The 26,496-nt window shown below is 26.3% G+C and overlaps 2 protein-coding genes across 2 annotated transcripts in view; one reads left to right on the top strand and one right to left on the bottom strand.

The window, feature by feature from the left end:
- LOC117176940 (epithelial discoidin domain-containing receptor 1-like) overlaps nt 1-26,496 on the bottom strand; it is a 231,581-nt gene that overhangs the window by 150,745 nt on the left and 54,340 nt on the right. The gene's annotated exons all lie outside the window — the stretch shown is intronic.
- LOC117176355 (protein MNN4-like) overlaps nt 18,111-26,496 on the top strand; it is a 13,239-nt gene continuing 4,853 nt past the window's right edge. The window contains exon 1 of the mRNA XM_033366597.1: nt 18,111-18,291. Coding sequence (XP_033222488.1) covers nt 18,111-18,291 — 181 coding nt within the window. The remainder of the gene's footprint in view (nt 18,292-26,496) is intronic.

The raw sequence follows: 26,496 nt of genomic DNA, 5'->3' as shown, positions 1-26,496 counted from the left end.
TTCTAATAAAATTAATGTATTTGCTGCATTTTTAGTCAAGAAATGTATTATTAAAATATAAAAATTATAATATTTTTTAATAATATTATCAACAAAGTTCTTTATTTCTTACTTTATCTTACTATATTAATATGAAACTCCATTTGACATTTACTTAACAATACATTTCTTTTCTTCATTAGTCCTAATCTTAACTTTAATTAATTTTTATTCAAATTAGTGGTTATCTCTCAAAAAAATGTTTATAAGGTTTTTTATTTATAAATATAGATTTTATTATAATTTTCACGTTTTGCTGTTATTTGAAATATAAGCTATTACGTTTTTCATTAGGAAATTAAAAGTTTAACTATTTAGGTAAAAATTTATTTATTTTGTTGAAAATTCAACTAACTTAGAAAATTAAGGTATTTTTCAATAAAAATCAATCTCTTTCAATTGAAACATAAGCTTCAATATATTCCTTTTAGAATTAATCTTTTGTAGCTCTAAGATTTTGTTAATAATTAAACTATTTGGTTAAAGAACATCATTTTTCGTTAAAAATGAATTTTTTAAATTGAAAATTTAATTAATTTATTTCTGGTTGAACATTAATGTAATTTATTGTCAATCGTTTTTAGTAGAAAATTAATCCAATTAATTGAAAATTTAATAATTTAGTTGAAATTCAAACTATTTTTCTTCGAATTCATTAAATTCTTTAAAGACACATCTCTTTTGTCGAAAATATTACGATTTTGATCAAACTCCTTTTTTTTTGGAAATTTATTTGTTCAGTTTTTTTTCATTTTAAAATTCTACTTTTTCTTTGAATATTAATTTTTTTAGGTGAAACATTTAACTATTTTGTGGAAAATTAATCCATTTAGCTGAAAAGTTCAACTGTTTTCTTTTTAATTCGTCTTTTTGCTAAACAAATTTAACTTTTTGTTGAAAATTGAGCTTTTTGGGTGAAAATGACCTTTTTGCTAAAAATGTAACCGTTTCGAAAAAAATCGTTAAAAAGTCCTTCATTTTTTGTAGGAAATTCAATAATTTGGTAGAAAGTTTACCTATTTAGTTGAACATTGATTTATTTGGTTAAAAAATAACTTTTTGGTTACAAATTTATATTTTAGTTTGAAAATTAAAGTATTTTTGTGGACGATTCAACTATTTTGTTAAAAATTCGCATTGTTTAGTTTAACTCAACTGTTTGTTATTGTAAATTAAAATAGTTTACCGTTGAAGTATCACTGTCACATTTTTCTGTTAAAATTCATCTTTGTGTGAAATTCGATAGCTAGTGATTAAAATTTTAATTTGTCCTTGGTTAAAATATAGGCTATTATAATTTTTCTTAGGAATTATTTTTTTTAGGTATCAAGGTCAGAAACGTTTATAATTATTTAATTGTTACACAGACAAATTTCACATCAGGTATGGATTTTTTTAGACCATCTCCTTTACTAGTAATGCGACATAATTTAAGGGAGACTACCCTATAATAGATAATGATCATGCAGCAGATAATCATTAATTTAAAATATAATTGTATGTTAAACAATTATTTCAATTTATTTATTAGTCAGGATTCTATGTATGTTATTAAATAAAAATTATAAATAATTATTTGAGGTTTATTTCTGCCTTTAATTAACAATGATCTAATCTAGGTTCATTATCTACTGCAGGGTGTTCTCCCCTATCCATCAATCCGTTGTAGAATGTAGCCATTATTGTCGGCGATAATAGATATTGTGACAACCCTGACTGGTTTGTTCACTTTGAAATTGATTGACCAATATCTTGAGGCTCGACAAAGCAAACATAAATTTTTTATGTCCATTTACACTTTTCTGAAATTCTCGTTGGTTCTTGTTTTTTAATTTCCCCAAAAATTAAAATGTCAAAAAAAGAAACAAACGTGAATTTCGAAAAAGTGGAAGCGGAAGTAAAAGTGAGAAAGTTACATAATAGCTCTCCTGGATGAGGTCAAAAGTTGCTAAGTCAAGTGTTTTGCGCTTAAAAATTATTTTGGTGTTTGAAATGTTGCATTTGATAAGTAACCGGGTCAAAGTAATAAATTATATTTAAATAAACCAGTGAATAATTAACAAAGAAACGAATGAGTTGAATATCACTGACAAGAATTAATGAACTGGTCGAGGAAATGAAATTTTTGAAGTACAAATTGATTGTCACATTTTCAAAGCAAAAATTAAGAAATGTATATTCAATCCTAGTAGGAAATTTGTAGAATTATTCGAATGTTATTCAGCTAAATTGCACAGCTAGTTTGGGATTTTTTAAAACAAATATAAATAAATAAATTTCTGGCGAAAATAGGCATGGTGACCAAAAAAGCACTGGGCGAGAAAAAAGTTCGTGACAACAGTCATTCAATTGGTAAATATAGAGAGCCGCCCTATCGAGATTGTAATGTAAATTATCAAGATTCTTAAATTATACCTGTAGTGTTCCATAATCTTACTAGATATGACGCACACTTTATAATTCGTGAATTGTGTACAGAATTTGAAGGTAAATTTAACCTACTCACCTTCAATAAAAAAAGATATATTTCTTTCACAAAAGATGCTAAGGGGATTGAGATCAAATTGCACTTCATTTACTAGAAAATATAAATTTTCAATTTAATAGTTGAATTTTTCCTTCAAAAAAAGATAATTTTTTAACCAAAAAGGACGATCCTTCAGCAAACCTGTTTAATTTTATAACAAAATGAATAAATTTTTACCAAAATATTTGAATTTTCAATAATTTAGTTAAACCTAAGAAAAATAAAGATAATTTTTTAACTAAATAGTCCAATTTGTCACCAAAAGATACATTTTTTAGAAGCATGTTGAATTTTCCATCCAAAGAAAGAATTTGTTTAGTCAAACAGACATATTTATAACAAATCTATTAAATTACTAACAGAAAAATCAACTCTTTAACAAACTAGTTGAATTTTTTAAATAAAATGAATCTAAAAAAACTGTTAACCAAGAAGTTCAAGTTACACGAATTTAGTGGAATGTTTAATTAAAATATTATTTCAGTATAAGGAACGTAGTAGTTTGTACCTTAAAAAATATTAATATACTAATAGAATCTGTAATGATAAACAAAAAGCGGGTCAGAATAATGAATTATATTTCAATAAAGCAGTGGAAAATTAATGAAAAAACGACTGGGTCAAATACCACTGAGAAGAATTAATGAACTGGTCGAGGAAATCAGATGTTTAATGTAAAAATTAAGTGTCACATTTTCAAGGCTGGAATAAAGAAATGTATATTCAATTAAGGTAGGATATGTTTAAAATTATCGGATTTTGTTTGGCAACAATAACTTTTTAAGTTTTAGAATTAAAGTTCAAAAGTTTTTTAATTCCAAAATCGTGTTTTCAAATCCTCAATAATAATTGACGCGTATAAAATTGAAGATTCTAACACTTTTCAATCAAACTTTTTTTAATAAAATGCAGATAATTGGCAAAATTTAGATCTTTTACAAATCACGGAGTTCAAAGATTATAACAGTTCTTACATTAGAAATGATCTTATTTTCATTTTCACTATTTTAAGCATTCATGAAAAGCTTAAAAATTTTATTACAAAATCTTGAGAAATCTAAAAGTGGTTTAAAATTTTTCCAAATTTATAATCATTTTTGAAATTTTTTTAGAACTTTTAAATATATTTAAAAATGAATTTGTCCTGCAACTTTTAAAAAATCCTCCAAATTAAAAAAAATCCTTAAAATTTAAATTATTAAATAACAATTGAACACTTATTACTTGTAGGAAAAATTAAGAGTAATTTTAAAAGATATTTAGAAGTTTTATAAAGATTGAAATTAAACTTCAAGCTTGAAATGAGTTCAAATAATTTAAACACAGTGTGTGTACTGACAAAATTTGGCTATTTGTTTTGAAATTTTTGTGCAAATATCCACATCTAAAGTTAAAGAAAAAAAGGATTTTTGCAGATTTGAAACAAAAAACTCAGAATATTTTTAAGAATTTTGAAAGGCTTTAAAAGAATGAAAACATTTTCTAAAGATTCCTAGGAAAATTGACAATAATTTTTCATTTTGAAAAAGTATTTTCACAGAAAATATAAAAAGGCTAAGAAATTTCCAAATTGATGAAACAAGAATCCGGACCATTCTACGGATTTTTTTTTTAATTTGTTGGATTTTTAAAAAGTTTTAGGAAAAATTTAATTAATTTAATAATATATTTAGAAGTTCTGAAAAAAGTGAAAACACTTCGCTTTAATTATTTGAAATTATTTTCAGTTTTTAATGAGTTTTGAATGTTTTCAAAACTTCTGAATATCTCTTAAAGTTAATCCAATTTTTTCTACAAATAATAGATGTTTAATTGTAATTAATACATCAAAATTTAACAATTTCACTGATAAATAAAAATTATAAAATTGAACAATTAAAATTGTACCATTTAAAGTTTAAAATCTCTTCGAAATGCTAGGGATTCAAAGCTTTACATATAAAAAAATTCAGTTTTAAACGGTTTACTTTTAAATATTTGGTTTCCATTTACTCGTCTTAATTGAACAGTGAAATATTGCCAAATATTAAATAATTGTTCTTTTTCTAAATTGAAAAAAATTTAAAATTCAATTTGTTCAATATTGAATAATTTAGATTTAAAAAATATTTTAAATTTAATCAAAGTTATATTATTATTTAGTTATTTTAAAGTTGAAAATACTTTGTGAAGTTTCAATTGCACCTTTATATTTTTAAGGCTAAAAATATTAATAAAAATATTTTATTAGTGAATCATTAAAATTTGTATTCGGAAAAAAATTTAGAATCGCGTTGTCCAATCAATTATTGGTCAGGTTTTATAACTTACAGTACAGATCCATTAAAAAAATAATGTACTTATTTATATTTACAGTTTATTATATAAAACTCTTTTTTATCAAAAATTGTTGACTTCAAACACCCCTTATATTCTCATTTTAAGAATATTTTCTCCCTTTGTTTACAAGAAACTCTCAAATTAAGAATTTCGCTTATTTTATTAAAATATTACTAAGAATATGCCTGTAATATGACACTTTTCCAAAATTCTCGTTGGTTGTTTTTGTATTTTAATCACCCTAGTAATGAAAATCTCAAAAAAAAAAAAAAAAAAAAAAAACAACTGACACGAATTACATAAAAGTTGAATTAAAAATTAACAGAAAAAAAGTTACATAATTGCCCCACCTGGATGATGTGATTAGTTTTGAAATTAAAATGTTTCGTGATTGCAAGATTTGAGTCATCTTTAAAATAGTGCATTAGGTATGTAATCGGGTTAAAGTAATGAATTATTTTTAATAAATCAGTGAATAATTAACGAATAAGCGACTGGATCAAATGTCACTGATATAAATCATTAACTGGATGATGATATTAAATTTTTATGGTACAAGCTGATTGTCAAATTTTTACGGCTGAAATGACGAAATGTCTATTTTCAATAAGGGTCAGAAAATTTTAGAATTGTTTGATTTTCACTTGACCAAATTGCACGTTAGTTTTAGAGTTTCTTAACTCTGAAATCGATTAATCAATATCCCGAGGTTCCGTGGAGCAAACATAACTTTTTTATTTTCACTTTTCTGAAATTTAAGCTTGTTGTTAATTTTATTGTTTAATCCTCCTAATAATTAAAATGTCGAAAAAGACAACCGAATTGAATTTCAAAAAAGTGGAAGTAAAAGTAAAAGTGAGAAAGTTACATGATCGCCCCCTAGATGTCAATAGTTTCGAATGTAAAATGTTTTATATCCAGTGAATAATTAACGATGAAATTCAATTTTTGAGAGTGCAAATTGATTGTTACATTTTCGAGGCTAAAAAGTAAAAAAAAATGTTTAATCAGTAAAAGGTTGAAAACCCTACAATAGATAATCATTAATTAAAAATAATAATATATGTTAAACAAATAATTAAATTTAATTAATAGTCAGCTCTCTATGTGTGTCATCGAATTAAAATTATAAATTACACAGGACCACAACATTGTTTTGAAAGTCTACTGGGATTCTAATAGGGTATACTTTATGTTTTTCGGAACGCTGAAATACAAATCCATTTGCAGAATTGAGCCAGCACGTCAGGATTTACAGTAAAATTCAAAAAATGGTTAAAAACCTGGATTTCTGCATAAATTTTGTCCCCAAACCTACAAACCCAAAATTAATAAGCCTCAGACTCACAAACTGATAAGCCTCAAACCCACAAAATCTAAAACCCAAATCAACAAGCCCCAAACCCACAAACTCCAAAACCCAAACCAACAAGCCCCAAACCCACAAGCTCCATATCAACAAAAATACAAACCTCAAACCAACAAACTCCACACCCACAAGCTTCAAATACATAAGCTCGATATACACAAAAATACAAACCTCGAACCCACAAATCCCAAACCCACGAACCTTAAACCCACAAACTTCAAACCCACAAGCTGCATATCCACACACGTACGAAACCCAAACCCATAAGCTACATATTCACAAACCTACAAACTGCAAACCCCTATTTCAAAAACGGAAACCTACCAACCTCGATTCCACAAACCCAAATACCTCACATCTTATAATACCAGTCAAGAAATTGTTATAATTGTTGGTTTAATGGTTGATTGATTGTTGGATTGGGATTTGTACGCTTGGGGTTTGTGAATTTGGGGTTTGTTAGTTTGGGTTTGGGGTTTGTGGGTTTAACGTTTCTACTTTGTGGATATGGAGTTTGTGGGTTTCGGTTTTGCGGTTTTACGGTTTGTGTGTTTGGGGTATGCAGGTGTGTGGATATAGAGTTTTTGCATTTGGAGTTTGTAGGTTTGGTGCTTGTGGATTTTGGGTTTGTGGTTTGGAGCTTTTTGGTTTGGGGTTTGTGGGTTTGTTGATATGGAGCTTGTGGGTTTGCGGCTCGTTGGTTTGGGGTTTATGGTTTGTTAGTTTAGGGTTTCTGGCTTGCTGGGTTTGGGGTTCGTGGGTTTAAGAGTGTTGGTTTGGCATTTATATATTTGTGGATATAGAGCTAGTGAGTTTGGGATTCATGGGTTTGGGGTTTGTGGGTTTGGGGCTTGTTGGCTTGGGGTTCGGGGTTTGTAAGTAAGCGGTTTGTGGGTTTAGGTTCGTGGGTTTGGAATTTATGACTTGGTGTTTGAAGTTTGTGAATATGGATCTTGTGGGTTTGGGGTTTATGGGTTTGAGGTTGGTGGGTTTGGGGTTTGTAGGTTTGCTGTTTGAGGATCTAGAGTTTGTTAGTTTGAGGTATGCTGGTTTAAGGATTGTTGGTTTGGTGTTTATGCGTTTGTAGATATGGAGTTTGTTGCTTTGGATTTTTTGGATTTGTGGTTTGTGAATTAAGGGTTTGTACGTTTTCGGAAATGGAGCTTGTGGGTTTGGGGTTTGTGGGTTTTGGGTTTGTAGGTTTGTAGATATAGAGCTTGTGCACTTAGAGTTTGTGGGCTTGGAATATGTGGATTTGGGGTTTGTGGGTTTGGAGCTGTTTGGTTTCGGGTTTGTGGGTTTGTTGATATGGAGCTTTGTAGGGATTTGTAGGTTTGGGTATGAAATTTTTGCAGAAATCCCAGGTTTTTAAACATTTTTTTAATTTCCCTGAAAATCCTAACGTGCTGACTTAATTCTGCGAGCGAATGGACTCGTGTTCAGCGTTCCCAAAATTATAAGTATACCTATCAGAATGCCAGTAGACTCCCAAACCCATTTTTTGGTCCTGTGTAATTATTTAAGGTTTATTTGTGCGTTTAATTAACAATTATCTAATGCAATTTCATTATAGTCGGATTCACAGTGACAATAGACATTGTGACAAACTTACCTGGTTTGTTAACTTTGAAATCGATTGAAAAATATCTTGAGGTTCCACAAAGCAAACATGCCTTTTTATTTTAATTTCTACTTTTTTTTTAAATTGACGCTTGTTGTTGTTTTTTAACCTTCTTAATAATTAAAGTTTTAAAAAAAGAACATCGACATGAATTTCAAAAAAGTGGAAGTGAAAGTAAAAGTGAGAAAGTTACATAGTCGCCCCCCTAGATGAGGAAAATACTATCCAAGTAAAGTATTTGGTAATTTCAAAATTATATTGGACTTGAAACTAGTGTATTAAATAAGTAACTAGGATAGAATAATAAATCATATTTAAATAAACCGCAGCGAATAATTAATGAATAAACGGCTGGGTCAATTATCACGAATTTATATCGAATTAATTAACTGGTCGACGAAATTAAATTTGTATAGTACAAAACCAATTGTTACATTATTAAGGCTGAAATTAAGAAATGTAGGTTCAATCAAGGTCGGAAATGTTTAGAATTGTTCGATTGTCACTTTGCCAAATTACACGTCAGGTTTGGAATCTGTTAAGACGAATCGCTCAAGGAGGAATGCGACGTAATGTATCCACGAATCCGTTTTGGATTGTAGCCGGATTTCCGGCGACAATAGACATTGTGACACACTATACATGGCTCTCTACAAGTGGAGAGACAAAATAGTCGACAAAATAGCAGTGCCACAACCTTGCCATCACCAGACCAAGCAACGAGACATGCAAATCACCACCAGGGCGTTTGAACTTTCAAACGTATTTATAGAAGGAAACGATGTTCCTATTGGAACGAGGCGACTAGTTGCCATGGACACAAAATAAATCGACCCCCTGGGGAGGACCGGGAGTTTCGAATTTCTACAATTGCTTGTTTCTCTTGAGCCATTTCACGTGTTGCAAACTCAATTCAGAGAGGAGGACACCATTAGCTTCGACTCAAAAGATTAATGAATAACTATTTTTTAATATTTAATATTATTATTTATAACATACTAATGCGAAAATTCATTAAAATTTACTGTATATGATAATGTGAGAATATTTATTCGATATAAAATAAATTTTTATCCAAAATGGTCAACTTTTAAAAAGTAATTAAATTTTCAACTGAAGGGACAATATTTTAGGCAATGAAAATTAAAGTTTTGCCAAAAACAATTAAATTGTCAACCAAATAGTTGATTTATTTTCGACCTGTAAATGTGAAATTTCACAGAATTTCTACGGGAGAAGTTAAATTTTCAAGCAAAAAACGTGACTTTACTGAAATTGAATAGGTTAATTTTTCAGTTTAAAAAATTACTTTATCACCAAAGACGAGAAAATTTTTCATTAGTTGAATTTACCGAAAAAATACGAATTTTCAAAAAAAATAGTTTAATCCTTAACCAAATAGATTAATTATAGAGAAAAAAGTTTGTTTTTCTACCCAAAAAAAAAAAAAAATTTTCAACCAAAAAGTTAAGTTTATAAGATAGAAAGGCAAATTTTTTTAGAAAACTCTTAAACCAGAAAAGATGAGTTTTTCACAAAAAATTAAGTTTTTAATTCATCAAGATAAATTTTTAATCGAGTATTGAGTTATTTTACAAAAAATTTCAATATTTGAAAAATTGATTTCTTAACAAAGTGGATAAAAGAAAATGGTTAAATCCTCCCGCAGAGAAGATTAACTTAGAATAAAATTGCATTTTCTACCAACAAAGATAAAATTACAAATAAAAAAAATATATTTTCAAATCAGAAAGAGAAATTTTTCAAAAACATGTTTCAATTTTCATACAGAAACGACTTCAATTTGATTTTTTAAAATTAAATTATGAGTTTTAAGCAAGAAGTAAATTTCCTATAAATGTATCTGAATTTTTAAACCGAAAAGACAAATTTTCTAAAACAAAAAAACATTTGGATTTTCATCCACGCCCGTTATTTGTTAAATTAAAACAGCAAAATAAGGATTTTAAATAGCAAGTAAATTTTTTATGATATAGTTAAATTTTCAACCAAGCAGTTGCATTTTTATCCAAGAAGGATGAAATTTGACAAAAAATGTTATGAAAATGAGTTTTAATTCTTTTAATTGCCGATGTTAGTATTTATTTGCAATTATACGCAATATGAAAAAAATTTTTTTTTAAAATATTTGTTCAGTGATTTAAAGTTAAAAATAATCTGCGGATAATAGTTTATAAGAATATAACAAGAATTAATTTTTAATACAATAAACTGTATTTACTGCATTTTTTAGTCCAGAAATTTACTATTGAAATGTAAGAATCATAATATTCCTTAATAATAATATTATCAATAAAATTCTTTATATTGATTTTAATTAAATTTTATTCAATTTAGTGATTATAATTACAGATTTTATTATTATATTTATGTTTTGTTGTTTGAAATCTAAGCTACTACGTTTTTCATTAAAAAGATTTATTAAGATTCATCATTTTATTTAAAAATTGAACAGATTTTTTAAAAATATTTCTTTTTGGCAAAAAAATTCGTTCTTTCGGATCAAAATTTGGACTTTCTTCAAAAAGATGTAACTTTTTATTGAAAATTCGACTATTTAGTTAAAAACTCATCTTTATTTGTATAAACTTGAACTAAATGATTAAAAATTCAACTATTTTGGTGAAAATTTACTTATTGTGTTGAAAATTTAACTCATTAAGAAAATCCAGATATTTTTCAATAAAACTTAATTTCTTTTAATCGAAACATAAACTTGAATATCTTTTTTTAGAATTCATCTCTTATAGCTTTAAGATTTTGTTGATAATTACACTATTTTCCTGAAAACCATTATTTTGGTTAAAAATTAATTTTAAAGACTGAAAATTCAATAAATCTATTTCTGGTTCAAAATCAATGTAATTTATTGTGAATTAATCGGTTTTAGTAGAAAATTAATCCAATTCATTGAAAATTCAATGATTGCAAATTAATTTGTTCAGTTTATCTTTTTCAATTTAAAATTCTACTTTTTCGTTAAATATTTATTTTTTTAGGTGAGATATTCAACTATAGTTAACTATTCAACCCGTCATTAATAAATAACTGTTTTTCAAGAATTAATATAATTATTATTTATAACATAATAATGTAAACATTCATTAAAATCTAGTGCATATTATAATCATTATAATCATATCAGTTTATTTAATTTGTTTAAAAAATCATGAAATGTATCAACTAATTATGAATTTTGCTAAAATGATCATGAAGTTCCGAATTAAAAGAACTGACATAAAAAATCGAATTATTCCGGTCAACGACGCCCGAATTATTCATTTTTTTGTTAAATTTATTTTTAAAAATTTCAAAATATAGAAACTAATCATAAATTTTGCTGAATTTATTATGAAGTTTCCAGTGAAAAAGTCTTAAATCAAAAAGAAAATAACTTTTCCGTTGATAAGTGCCCCAATAATGAATTTGTTTATTAAATTTGTTAAAAAATTATAAAATTGAACAAAAAAATTATTAATTTTGCTGAAATCATCATGAAGTTCTTAATTAAAAAAAGTTCACATCGAATTTTTGTATCAAAAAATGCCTGACTAATGCATTTTTTCATTAGATTTGTCTTAAAAATTCATTAAATTTATCAACTTATTATAAATGTTGCTTAAATTGTCATGAAGTTTCCAAGTAAAAGGATAGGCATTAAAAAAAAAAGAATTTTACTGCGAAAAAAGGTCCAAATAATGCATTTGTTTATTAAATTTGTTTTAGAAAAAATCTTAAAATTAATAACAAAATTATGAATTACGCTAGAATTATCATAAAGTTCCCTATTAGAAAAAAACTGACATGAAAAAAATTGCTATCGAAATATTTCTGACTAATGCATTTGTTTATTAAATTTGTTGTAATTCCAACAATAATATTATCAAAAAAATTTGTAATCATGGTGTTCTTATCAAAATTTCTCGCAATATAATTTAAGAAACGTAAAATTATGGAAAATCGTTGAAAATTTTTTTTCAACAAATAATTTGTTTATAAACTTTTTATTTTTTTTATTGCATAATATAAAAAAATTTTGAAATAATGTTACTCCATAAAAATTAGGCAATTTCAACAATCTTTTTGTTATTGAAGAGCCCCAGGACCGTCAAACCATTTAGTGGAGTTTTTGTAACCAAACTTCCATTCCTTTGATAGCGAAGTGGCTTAAGTGCGTGGTAAAATACTCTAATTTAGGCACTATAGGTAGGGTTCGAATCCTCGGCTAGTGCAATTTTTTAAAGCGTGAAAGCATGCAATTATATGTGTAAGTAACCGTTTGTGCGAATGATGTATTTAATAATTATGAAAAATGAAAATTATATAATAATAATTTCAAAAATAACTTTTTTAAACTTATTATTGTTAAAAATTAAATTAAATTAATGAATCTAATTAAATTTAAAACAGTTTAAAATTTTATAAATTATTTTTGTGAAAGGTTGAGTCGGCTTTATCACAATAGATGGCCCATACGTAACCCATATACTTAACTAGATTAATTTATTTTATTTTATTTTTAAAAACAATCATTTACAAAAAGTTATTTTCGAGTACTTAGACATCTAATCGCAGGCTTTAGCGGTATAAAAAATTCCACTCGCCGAGGATTCGAACCTTACTTAAATTGTCTGAACTAGTGTATTTTACTGCACACTCTAGCCACTTCGCTATCGAAGCACTTGAAATTTTGTTACAAAAATTCTGCTGAATAGTTTGACGCTCTCGGTGCTCCTTAATAAGAGAAAAATTGTTGAAATCGCCTAAGTTTTGTAGATTAACATTATTTTAAAATGTTTCAATATTATATAATAAAAAAATAAAAATATATAAGCAAATTAATCTTTAAAAGAATGCTTTCTGCGATTTTTCATAATTTTACGTTTTTTAAGTTATATTGCGAGAAATGTTGATCAAAACCACATGATGATTCAGAAATGTTTCTTGAGGTTATTATGGTTGAAATTATAAACAAATTTAATAAAAAAATGCATTAGACAGGAATTTTTCGAAAGAAAAATTTTTTTTTTATGTCAATTTTTTCAATAAGAAACTTTATGATAATTAAAAAAAATAATAACTTGTTAAATAATCTTATAATTTTTATGAAAAGAATGTTAATAAACAAATTCCTTATTCGGGGAATTTATCGGCAGTACATTTTTTTTCAATGTCAGTCCTTTCAATTGGGAACTTCATGACAATTTAAGCAACATTTATAATTATTTGTTCGAATTATTGATTTTTTAAAAAAGAAATTAAATAAAAAATGCATTAATCAGGCATTTGTCGACATAAAAAATCGTTTTTTAATCTCAACTATTTTCATTAGAAACTGTATGATGTTTTTAGCAAAATTAATAATTTTTTGTTCAATTTTATTTATTTTTTAAACAAATTTAATAAACAAGTGTATTATGGGGCATGTGTCAACGGAAAAAATTTTTTATTTCAATTCCAGACTTTTTCATTCAGATTTTCATAATAAATTTAGCAGCATTTATGATTAGTTGATAAATTTTATGATTTTTTAAAACCAATTTAGCAAAAGCATTATTCAGGCATATGTGGATATTCTACGATCTTTTAAATAAATTTAATAAACATAGTAATTATTTTTTTATTTGACAACGGAAAGTTTATCGTAAATTTTGGAAATGTCGAAAAACATCATTATATCGTTTTTATCCAAATTTGTTTTTATCTTTTTCAAATTGCAATAGGAAAATGTTCTGATGGTTATCGAAATTTGATCGTTGGATTCTGAATTTTATTTTCAGAAATTCTGCACATTGAAAAAAAATCTTCAACCAAGAATACAACTTTTCTACCACAAAAGATAAATTTTCAATTCAAAATATTTTTTTGAAACTCAAAAGTTCAATTTTCTATTCAATAAGAACAATTTAACAAAATACTAGAAATTTTAACAAAACAGTTCATTTTCAGGCAAAAGATTACTTCTCTATCCTGAAAGATGCATTTTCAATTTAAAAGTACAAATTTTTAACCAAAAAATTGAATTTTTAATCAAGCTAGAACACTAAAAAAATAGTTGACTTTTCAACAATGTTTTTATTATCAGACAAAGAAGATTACTTTCCTACCATACAGAATGAATTTTCCATTTAAAAAAAAAAACGGATTTTTAACAAAACAGTTAAATTTTAAAAAATTGAATTTTTATCCAAAATGATAAAATCTTAACCTTGGTAAATAAATTTTTAACTAAACGTTCAATACTCAAAAAAAAGAAAATTAACATTTAGCCAAAAAAAGTTGAATTGTCAACCAAATAGTTGAATTTACATTTTCGACTAGAAAATATGAATTTCCTAACATAAAAGATTAATTTTTATTCCAAAAGGACGAATTTCTAAGGAAGAAGTTTAATTTCTAAGCAAAAAATCTGAATTTAACAAACTTTATGGGTTTTTAGGCTATAAAAATTAAATTTTAGCCAAGAAGATTAATTTTTTACAAAAAGGCCAAATAAAAAAAATTAATTAAAAAAAATAGTTTAATTTGAAATTATGTAGGTTAAGTTTTAAACAAACAAATTTAAGTTAAAAAAAGTTTATTAAATAGAATTCGAGTTTAAAAACTTACTTTCTGACCAAAGAAAAAAAAAATTGTTACCAGTTGAATTTATCAAAAAAAGACAAATTAAAAAATATATATATTTCAATCCTCAACCAAATAGATTAATTTTGAACAAAGCAGATCAATTTTCTTTCCAAAAAGACAATTTACAAGGAATTTAGTTTTTGATTAAGAAAGATAAATTTTTAACCGAATATTTATTTATAAATAGTAAATAAATGTTTATTTTATAGACTGAAAATGTATTCACTTTAATTTTCGCTGACAATTCATCGTTTTTATTTGAGGATTGACGATTACATTTTTCATTGAAAAGTTATATTTTTCAATTAAAAATTGAAATGTTTTTAAATTAATTGTAGTGGTGTAAAATTAAATGGTTTAGTTGAAAGTTTTTGTTTCTATTTCGTTACGAATTAATTTTTTTTTTAAATACAAATATAACCAATTCAATTTTGGTTCAAAATTGATATTTTAAATTGAACATTGATCTTTTCTCGCTAAAAAGGCAGTTACTTGATCGAAAATTTATGCAATATTTTAAAAATTCGTCTATTATATTTTTCTACATCTATAATTTGGTTCATTTTTTGATTAAAAATTAAACCAATTTAAAATTTAAAAAAAATCCTTGCTATCATTTTTAATATCATAAGTTGAGGAATGAATAAAAAATTGATAAATTTTTAAATTATACGTTTTAATGAATTTTAAGCTAGAGAAATTAATTTATGCGTCAAAATAGGTTTGGAAATCTTTTCAAATATTCTCTTACAAATTTGTTTAAAAAAAGATCATTTTCAGTTTCTTCAGGAATTTTGAGAAAATATTTTAGTTATTTAAAACATTCCGAAATGCTGTTAGCTTCTAAACTTTCTGCTCGTAATTTGGAAAAATCTACCTTTTGCTTTAAATATTTTGAAACCTTTCCAAGTTAAAAATTTTTTTGGAATATTTTCAACACTTCCAAATATATCTTAAACTTCCTCGAATTTTTTCTACATTAATAATTTCTTGATTGTCATTTATTATTAAACTATAAAAGTTAAGTTTTTAATTTAAAAAGTTGAGGTTTCAACAAAAAGTTAATTAGTTAAATTTTGAGTTTAAGAAAATACTTTATGATCGGAAAAGATGAATTTTCCACAAGAAATTTAATTTTTAATTAAGAAACATGAATTTTTAACCAAATAGTTAATTTTTCAAGTGGAAATATTAATTCTTCACCAAAAAAATTAATGTTCTACTAAAAAGGACGAGTTTTCATCAAAATGTTTTTTGCCGAAAAAAATACTTTTATATGAAAATAGTTGACTTTTCAACATAAAAGTTCAAGTTTTAAAAATTTTGTCAAAAAAACAGGGATTATTAAATAAGAGCTTAAAAAAAATTAATGGTAATCCGCAAGGAAATGAAAAGACTCTTTTGACCTCTAGTTATGTAAAAAAAATTGAATGTAACAAAAAATTTTAATTTCTCTTAAGAACAAATTTTCCGAATATTTTTTTTGTTTAGGACGGGGAACCAAGCTTCATTTCCATTGGTCCCGAATTCGAATTCTCTTTCGGGAATGGAAAAGTTAAAATTTTAATTAAAAGAATAATAATTTCTAATTATAAAAAATGATTTTTCTACTAAATATTTGGTTTTTTAAGAAATTATTAAACTATAATACAAAATAATAAGTTTTCCATACAACACCGTTGAATTATAAAATGAAAAAAATGAAATTTTCAATTAAATTAATTTTCAATAAAAAAACTAATTTTTAACAAAGTAGTACACTTTTAACAAAAACTTGAATTTTAAATGAAAAAAGAATGTTTTCGTGTGGATCTGTAATAGCTAAGTCTTAAATTACAAAAGGAATTTTTCAAAAACAACTTTAAACTTTAGTTGATACATTTTTAACTGAAAAGATGAATTCTTAAACAGAAAGATTATTTTTCTATGTAAAAAACACTAATGTTAAAAAAATTCAAGAATTCATAGCTGAAAAGTTAAACTTTCTACTAAAAAAGACGAATTTTATAACAAAAGGATTAATTTATTTAAAAAAGGCAATTTTATAATCAAATTGAAGCATTTCAACCAAAAAGTTAAATTTTTAGGAAAGAAATAATTTTTTTTTGTTTTCAAGAAAGAAGTTCAACTTTAAAACCTAGTTTTTAAATTTTTAAACAAAAATTTTAAAAACAGATGAATTTTAAACAAATAGAATAATGTACTCCGAAAAAAGGCGCATTTTCAATCAAATTAAAGAATTTTCAAATAAAAGTTAAATTTTTCGGATAGAAATAACAAATTTTTTTTTAGATTTTTATAAAGGTGTTCAATTTTAAAACCTAGTCGGTCAATTTTTAACCGAAAAAAAACCGAATTTATAACAAAATTACAGAATTTTCCTTAAACAAACAGTTGAATTTTCAACGAAAAAAGACGAGTTCTTAAACAATAAGTGTAATTTTCTACCGAAGGAATACAAACGTATTTCTTAACAAAATTTAAGGATTCAGTTGCAAAACGTGTAAGTTTTAACTAAGAAAGATGAATTTTTGAATAATAATTTTTTATTTACTAAGAAAAATAACAAATTTTGAATGAAATTGAAGAATTCTCAACCAATACGATAAATTTGTAGAGAAGAGTTTTTTTTTAGTTTATAATAAATTAGTTCAACTTTAAGAACTAGTTATTTAAACTTTAATGAAAAGAAGACAAATTTTCAATAAAATTTCAGTATTATCAACCAGACGAAAAAGTTGCATTTTCAACTAAAGCATAAATTTTTAGAAAAAAAAGAAGAGACGTATACCGTTACTTCAACTCAGACCTCCCCCCAACCCTTAATAACCATAGGTTTTGTGAGACCCCCCCCCCCCTAAAGTAGTAACAGAGTTTATGGACCACTAATTATTAGAATTTACCATTTTACTTCTAAACGAGACATTAATGCCAGCGCGGCAGTATTGAGAAAGGGCTTCCAAAATTCGTGTGCGCTTCCGAGCGTGATAGTGGTGGGGAAACCTCATTCCGAGAGAAGTTATTCTCCTAAGAGCTCCATACGCGGCACTATTGAGAATGTGGACAATACCCTATGTTACAGAAACCTAACGGACGCGTACGTCCTTTTCAGCATGTTAGACTGTCGACAGGCTGGCTCACTTGTCTTAATTCAGTGCAGACGTATACCCAAGCAGGTTAGCTTGGTTAAGTCACGCGACTACACTTGATTTTCTGCCAAATAACTAATGGGAGCACGGGGGTAGGTTGGAGGCTCATAGGAATGTGTTAGAGACGCGTGGGAATGGGCTGGAGGTGCGTGGGCGTGAGTTAGAGGCGCGTGGGCGTGGGTTAGAGGCGCGTGGGTTAGAGGCGCGTGGGTTAGAGGCACGTGGGTTAGAGGCGCGTGGGAATGGGTTAGAGGCGCGTGAAACTGGGTTGAAGACAAGATTAGATTATATGCGCTCCAGTAAAATCCCTCTTTCAATACGAGCAATACGAAACAGTAAGCCTTGAGATGAGCTGACATTGTTCAAAGATGAGAATTGAGAACGTGGTGCTGAAGATGGGCGAAGGGTGGAGGGTAAAAGCTAGTTGAAGGGTGCTATATGGCGGGATTGACGTGCTCCTTAAATGCAGAGAGGTGGAACGAAGGTAGTAGGTGGAAGCTTCTTAGGAGAATGAAGGAGGGAGAGGGGGGCAATGAGATACCCGTCACGGAGGTCAATTGTTCTCCGCAACTGAGTGTGTCTCATTACTTCGAATTGGCTTGTCGAATACAATGGTTCGGTAATACGGTTATCCAGAAGATGGCAGGTCTTCTCTAGTTACGTTTTATTCAACCTGTTTTTCTTTTCACAATGTCAGGATAAAGGAAATTACGAATCAAGCAGGCATTTTTTGAGAACTCTGAGGCAAGTTGGAACAGATCGTGGTGCTAAGGTTTGTTTGAAAGGTTGCAGTTTACACTGAAAAAAATGGTTAGTTGGGCTAACTATTTTGATTGTAAGATATGGTACTACTATTTTTGTAGTTGAGACAACCATTTACTCAGTTGCTGGTACAAACTGTATGGTCATTGCAACTAATGAAATTGTTGCAATGGCTAGAAACTGTAGAAATTGTTATTTTTTCATACAGAAAAAAGTTTACCAATGGAAATAAGAGGGGGGGGGATGCATTTGAAAATAAGGTTTAAAGTTTAAAAATTGCACGGTTTGGTTGAAATTGGAACTACTTTGTTAAAAATTTATTTTTTTAGTTGAAGATTGATCACTTTGATCGAAAATTAAACTGTTTTGTTGAAAATTCGCTCGATTTTTGTTGAGATATTTATTTTTATCTAAAAAAATTGAATATTCTATTTTTTGTAGAAACTCGATCTGTTTTTCTTTAGAATTAATATTTTCGAAGTTTAGAATTTTTTTTTTTTTCAAATTAAATGTCTTTACTCTAAATTAAGATATTTCATTTTTGGATCAAAACTTATCGCTTTGCGCTACATATTCACTAATACATTTTCTGTAGAAAATTTGACATTTTTTATAAAAAATTTAAGTATGTTAAAGTAAATTTACTGGTTTACGTATTTTTTAAAGATTCAGCATTTAGGTTCAAATTTTCTTGGTAGAAAATATAACCTGCTTAGTGAACAATGCAACTATATGGTTGAAAGTAAATATTTTTTACTTGAAAAATAAACTTTTTTTTTAAAAATTATTTTTTTCTTATTAAAAATCGTTATTTGCTGAAAATTATTTTTTTTTCTTTTGAACCAATTTTTTTAAAATTATCTTTTTTAGTAAAAAATTAATCTTCTTGATTCAAAAATCACATTTTGGATCAAAAATTCATCTTTTTGGTTTACCATTAAAATATTTGGTTCAATGTTAAACTCTTGTTGTCAAGTGGTTTTTATCTACTGGTCGAAAATAAATATTTTTTTAATATTGATTTCTAAAATTGCGAAAAAATGCTCTTTAGCTCCGCTAGAATTATATTTAAGGTCTTTTAACAGAACTAGAGACCATTCTTTCCACAATGTAAAAAATTAATATTAAAAATATGAATTTTTAATGAGTAGACAAAGAACAATTAAAATCAACTTATTTCATACATTTATCTGGTCGAAAAAAATTACATAAAAAAAATGAAACTATTTTGTTGAAAATTCATTCTTTTTAAGATCAATTTTTTAATTGATTTTCTTTACTAAAAATTTAATTCTTCCACTTTTTGCTGATAATTGATCGTTTTTAGTTCAGAGTTCACTAAAGTATTTGAATTTGAGAATGTATATTTTTAAAATTAAAATTCAACTATTTTGTTAAAAACACATTTTTGTTAAAAATTAATTTTAAAAAAGCGCAAATGTAATTATTTTAATTTTGGGCTAGGATAAATATTTTTAATTAAAAATTGATCTTTTTCCGTTGAAAATTCAACTATTTGCTTCAAAATTCATGTATTATGTTGAAGATTCGTCTATTATATTTTCCTCCATTTAGGTTTTCGTTTATTTTTTTAGTAAAATTGAAAAAAATTATTTAAGATTACGCAGAAAAATTCATGCTATCATTTTCAATACCATAAATTTAAATAAATTTTTTTCCAAATATTCTCATTTAGATTTGTTTGAAAAAAGTCATTTTTAGATTTTTCAGGAATTTTGATAAAATATTTTAGTAATTTAAATATTTAAAAATTCATAATATCTTCTAACTCAAAATGCTACTATTTGATTAAGAATGTAATCAATTTTTTGAAAATAGAACTATTTGTTGAAAATTCGTTTAATTGTTGGTAAAAAATGCGTTTTAACTGAAAACTTATTTATTTTATTTTCAGTTGAAAAGTTTTCTTTTTCAATTATTCATTTAACTATTTCGTTAAAAATTCATCCTCTTGAGTGACAAAATGAAATAACTGATCAAAGTAAGTTTATGTATTTTTTTGATAATTCGTCTCTTTGCGTAGAAAATTCTTGTCTAAAAAATTAACTTATGGGTTAAAAATTTAATTCTTTGGTTGAATGTTGAACTGTTTCTTGGAAATTCAGTGATTTTTTTGAATTTTTTTTTGCGTTTAAAAAATAATTTTCTTGGCTGAAAATATTTTTCAGTGAATTAAACTGTTTTTTTGAGATTGAACCAATTTTATTGTAAATTCGTATTTTTTTGATTCGCAGTTAATTTTTTCATCTGAAGGTTTACGTGTTTACTTTTTAGTTAAAAAAAGGTTTACTTTCTAAGTTAAAAATTCCACATTCTTGTAGGAAATTCATGTATATTTTTTTTAACTCCTCTATACGGATAGAAAATTTATTCGATTTTTTTTCATTCATCACTTTGGTTCAGAATTCAAACTCTTTTTTCGAAAATCCGTCCTTTAGTTATATTCATCTGCTTGCAAATTATTTTTTTCAAAATAAAAATTTAATGATTTAATTTTTGGTTGAAAATTAATTTCAAAAACTCGAATATTTTTTTAAACATTTGAATTTTTAGTTTGGAGACTTAACTATTTTGTTAAAAATTGGTCTACTTTATTAGTAAATTAATTGTCTGTTTCAAAAATTTATATATATTTATAATGGTTGAGAAGTTATATTTTTTACTTAGAAAGTCAGCTATTTGTTTAAACATTCAACTATCTTCCTAAAAGATTAATTTATTTGCTGAAAATTCAACTGTTTTGTTAAAGTCACCTTTATTTCATAGAGAAGTAAAATGTTTTGTTGAAAATTTCTCCTGTTAGTTTTAAAACGCGTCTTTTCGGATTAAAAATTCATTTTTGAAAGCGCAAAAGTGATCTCTTTTAAAAAGTTGGACTTTTTGGCTTGAAAACTGAACTATTTTGTAAAAAATCCGTCTCTTGCTCTAGAGTTTCACTTGTTGGTTATTATTGCAACTTTATGGCTGAAAGTTAATTTTAATTTTCAAAATTCCTCTTTCTGAGTCGAAAATTCGACCGCTTTCTTAAAAATTTGTCCTCTTGTATAACCTTGCCGTGTGGCGTCAATTTGAGTCCTGCCTCAGAAGACATTGACGCCAGCCGGCGTCAAATGCACTTACCTTACGGGTCGTATTTATAATTTTCACAAAACTTTGTACCTAAGGGTTTTTTGGGTCGTAGAATACGAATCCGTAGTCAAAATTAAAAAATTAAAAATGCCTGAGCCAATATGGTGGTTCTAAAATTTTCAGAAATTCGAAAAATTATCAAATTTTCAAGACGCATTAGTTCTACGGGTATTTGGGGTCCTATAATACGAATCCGTGGTAAAAAAAATTAATAATGGGTGATTTAATATGGCGGCTTCAAAATGCTAATTTTAGCTTAAAATTATAATTATTATTCCCCTATTTAAAAAAAAGTAATGCATGTAGGGCTGTGAAGTCTGATATTTTAAATTATTCTCGGTTCATTTTTGTGTTCATTAACAAGGGTTGACGAACATGGGGGGGGGGGGGGTCATTGAAAATATTTCAAAATTGGTACCGTATTTTATGGACGGCTCCTGAGGGAAATTAAAAATCAAGTCAAAAATCCCTCGAGAACTCTGGAAAAAGTGGGAAAACATGATGGTGATAACATTCGCTTGAAGACTTGGAGTTAAACGCAAAACATTTTAATCGAAGATTTATTTTCTTGTTTTCGCATATGCGATTTCTACATGTTTTATTCCTCAACTGCTAATATATTGGCCAATTTTTTCTATTTTTAAGTCAAACTTTCGGAAAATTAAAATTTTTTAAATTTTGACGATTTTTAATTTAAAATTCTTTAAATTTTCAGATACAATTAAAGTTTAATAATTCTGAATATTTATAGTTTAAAAATATGTAGTTATCAACGCTTTTTGCAATAAAGGCGAATTTTAAAGACTTACAATAGACATTTATTTAATTTTAAATATTTGCAATCCAAGAGTTCAATATTTAATGTGTATAATAAAAAATGATGCAATTTTTAATATTTCTGTTTGTTATAGCATATTTTGAACGACTTAAAATTTATCAATATATAACGGCGAAGATTTAAAATTAATTATAATTCATTTCTAAAGATGAAAATAAAATTTAAAAATCGCTGATTTTTTTATTGTAAAACTTACAACTTAAACTATGAAAAATTTTAAACTTTCATAACTAAAAACGCTTTATGTCTTCCATTTTAAATATTTAAAATTGTATCCAAAATATATCTAGAGTTGCAAATTGTTCATTTTTAAGATTTATATTTCAAAAGTATGTAATTTTGATGTTTTTCTTATTATTTAAATTTTTAAGATATGAAATGGAAAATTCTTGAATTTTGAAAATTTAAAAATTTTCAAAATTTTAATTTTAAAGATATTTACTTTTACATATTGTCAATTGCAAATTCCTTTTTTTATAATAATTAAAAATGTATTCATTTGCAGTCAATAAAAGTGATTTTTAAGCTAAAAAAGATGCATTTTTACCATAACAGAAGATGAATTTTCAATCCAAAAGGAAGAATTTTCAATAATAAAGTTGAACATTCAATCCAAAAAGTTGCTTTTAATGAAATAGTAGATTTTTCAACAAAATAGTTAAATTCTTAAACAAAGAGTTTATTTCAAAACTTAAAAAAGAAAATTTTTAACGAAGAAAATGAATTTTCGGTCAGAGGACAAATTTTAACCGAAAAAAATGAATTTTCATCCAAATAGTTGAATTTTCAAATTGAGCGGCCAAGTTTTTAACCAGCAAAATAATTAAACTGCCAACAAAATAGTTGCATTTTTGACCAAAGAATTAATTTTTGAACTTGAAATTTGAATTTTCAAACAGGAAGATTAATTTTCTATGAAAAGACGAATTTTCACCCAAATAAATTAATTTTAAACCAAATAGTTTGTTTTTACCTGAAATAGTAAAATTTTCAACGAGTTGCATCCAACGAAAAAGACGAATTTTTGATAGCATAATGAGAATTTTTAACAAATTAGTAATATTTTTTTTCAGCGAGCTGAAAACTTGAAAGGAGCATTTACAACAAAAAGATTAATTTTTTTACCAGTAGACAAATTTTCACAAAAAGAAATGGCGAATTTTTAACAAAATAGTTGAATTTTCAGATTAATAGTTAAAATTTTAACCAATAAGCTGATTTTTCAACTTTTAAACCAATAATTTCCCTCTAAAAATAGAATTGAATATTAATTAATTTCGTAAATAATTAAATATTATTTAATAAAAATAAAATATTTAATAATTAAATAATTTCAAACCAATAACCAAATATTTGATTTTTAACCTAAAAACCTAAATTGCAAACCAACGATAGAATTTTCTACCACACAGCGAATTAAAAAAAATTGACGAATTTTAAATAAAATTGTGGAATTTTTATCTGAAAATAATAAGGGTTAAGCGTGTTGCTTCCAAAGAAAAGTAACAAAACAAAATTGAGTTCTTAAAAATAGTTCTATTTGAAACCCAATTGTCGTTAAAAAAAAAATTCTCGACAAACCACGCAACAGGAAATATCTAAACTGAAAACTAATTAAATTAAAAATAAAAACAGCTGATTTTACAAAAAAAGACGAATTTTCAACAAAACAGAACCAAAACTAATTAATTTTCAACCCAGAACTGGTATTTTTTACAATAAATGGTGAATTTTTAACCAAAATAAATCAATTTGTTAATTTAAAATAAATATATTTAACATAAAATGTAATAGTCATATTTTTAACCAAGAAAATTAATTCTAGACCGAAAAAAATACAATTTCAGCAAAATGATTAAATTTTCAATCAAAGAGATGAATTTTTAACTAAAATGACATCTTCCAAAAAAAATTAATTTTCAAGAAAGGGCTTAACATTTAACCAAATAGTAGAGTTTTCAACATTGTGTTGATTTTTTAACCGAGAAGATTAATTTTCTACCAAAAAGGACGAATTACTAACAAAAGAAATAAATTTATTTAATTTAGTTACTTGAATCGTTAACTAAAAAAGATTCATTTTCAACCAAATAGTTAAATTATTAATTAGAAAAGTTAAATTATCAAAGAAAAATAAAACGGATTTTTAACAAAAAAGTTGATATATTTTTCTTTAAAAGTTCATTCTTTTTATTTAAAAAACTAACTCTAATATTTTGGGATTATATTTCAACTCTTCTGGTTTTCTGTTTTTAGTTTAAAATTCAAGTAATTTGTTCAACTTTCACCTTTTTTGAGAAAAATCGGTTTTTGATGGAAAATTTATTTTCCCTGGTTGAAAATTAATTTTTCTTCTTGAAATTTATATCTTCGAGCGTAAAAGGGAAATTCTGTAAAAAAATTCCACTTCTTTTCTAGAAAATTCAATGTTTCTGTTAAACTGAAGGAAATTCTTTAAAAAATGTAAATCATTTCTCAGCACAATTGTTCCTGGCAAAAAAAATAAATTTCCTGACGGAGCCAATTTAAAAAAAAAATGTAATATATTACGCGCATATTTATCGAATTAAAGGAATTCACGGAATTTAAGAAATTCACGGAATTCACAGAATTTACAGAAACAATACAACGCACGGAATTTACGGATTTTATTGAAGTAGCGGAATTCATGGAATTCAAGGAACTTAGGAATTCACGGAATTTAAGAAAATCAGAGAATTTACGAAATTTAGGAGAATTCAAGCAATTAATTGAATTCAAGGAATTTTTTGATTCACGGAATCAAACGAATTCGACAAAATGAAGGAATTCACGGAATTCAAGAAATTTATGGAATCCAAAGAATTTACGTAATTCTAGGTATTCGCTAAATTCCAGAAATGAACGGAATTCATGGACTTCACGGAATTCTGGAAATTCATAGAGTTCACGAAATTCAAGCAATGCATGGAATTTAATTCATTCGTGAAATTCAAGAAAATCGTAAAATTCACGAAATTCAAGGAATTTGTGAAATTCAATGAGTAAATGAAAGTCGATGAAATCATGATATTCACGGAATGCATGGAATACACGAGCTTCTACGAAATCCTTGTATTCCAGAAATACCATCAATTCCGTAAAATCCTTGAATTCTGCGAATTCCATGAATACCATGAATTTCGTGAATTTCATGAATTCTGTGAATTCCACAAATTAAGCATATTTCATGAATTATATGAATTTCGTGAATACCGCAAATTTTGCTCATTCCTGGAATTCCTTAAATTTAATTAATTGCGTGATTTCAATGAATTCCGTAAGTTCCTTCAATTCCATAAATTCTATGAATTCACCAAATTTCGCGAATTTCTGGAATTCCTTGAACTCTATTAATATCGTGAATTTTATGAATGCAATATATTTCGCGAATTCCGCGAATTTTATAATATTCGTGAATTCCTTGAATTATTTGAATCCCCTTAATTTGTTTAATTTAATGAATTTCGTGAATTCCTTGAATTCCACGAATTCCAAGAATTCTAGCAACTTTGTGAGTTTCTTGAATTTTGTAAATTTAATAAATCTCGTGAGTTCTGCGAATTCCATGAATTTCGCGAATTCCGTAAATTCGATACATTTGATGAATTCCACGAATTCTATAAATTTCTTGAATTCCTTCATTTTTATAAATTCCGTGAATTCTGTAAGTGCAATGAATTTCGTAAATTCCAGAAATTCGGAGAATTCCGTAAATTCCGTGATTTCCCTGTGCACAATATTCGTTTTTGAAACTTCACAATGAATGTTTTGGAATGTTGGACGTTGACTTTATGATTTACAGCACCTACAATGTATGTACCGCAATTTCGTCATTTCACCGCCATGTTTGCATTTTTACCTTACGCTTGTATTGCAGAAGTCTTGTAGAAGTGTTGTAGAATTTCAGACATTTTCAACAGTGTTTATATGTCTATGTCTATGTCAATGTCAATGTCTATGTCTATGTCTATGTCTATGTCTATGTCTATGTCTATGTCTATGTCTATGTCTATGTCTATGTCTATGTCTATGTCTATGTCTATGTCTATGTCT

This window comes from Belonocnema kinseyi, chromosome 7 (genome assembly GCF_010883055.1).
Source record: "Belonocnema kinseyi isolate 2016_QV_RU_SX_M_011 chromosome 7, B_treatae_v1, whole genome shotgun sequence".
Lineage (NCBI taxonomy): Eukaryota > Metazoa > Arthropoda > Insecta > Hymenoptera > Cynipidae > Belonocnema > Belonocnema kinseyi.
The sequence above is the reverse complement of the archived record's forward strand: the minus strand, read 5'-3'. Positions and strand labels throughout refer to the sequence as shown.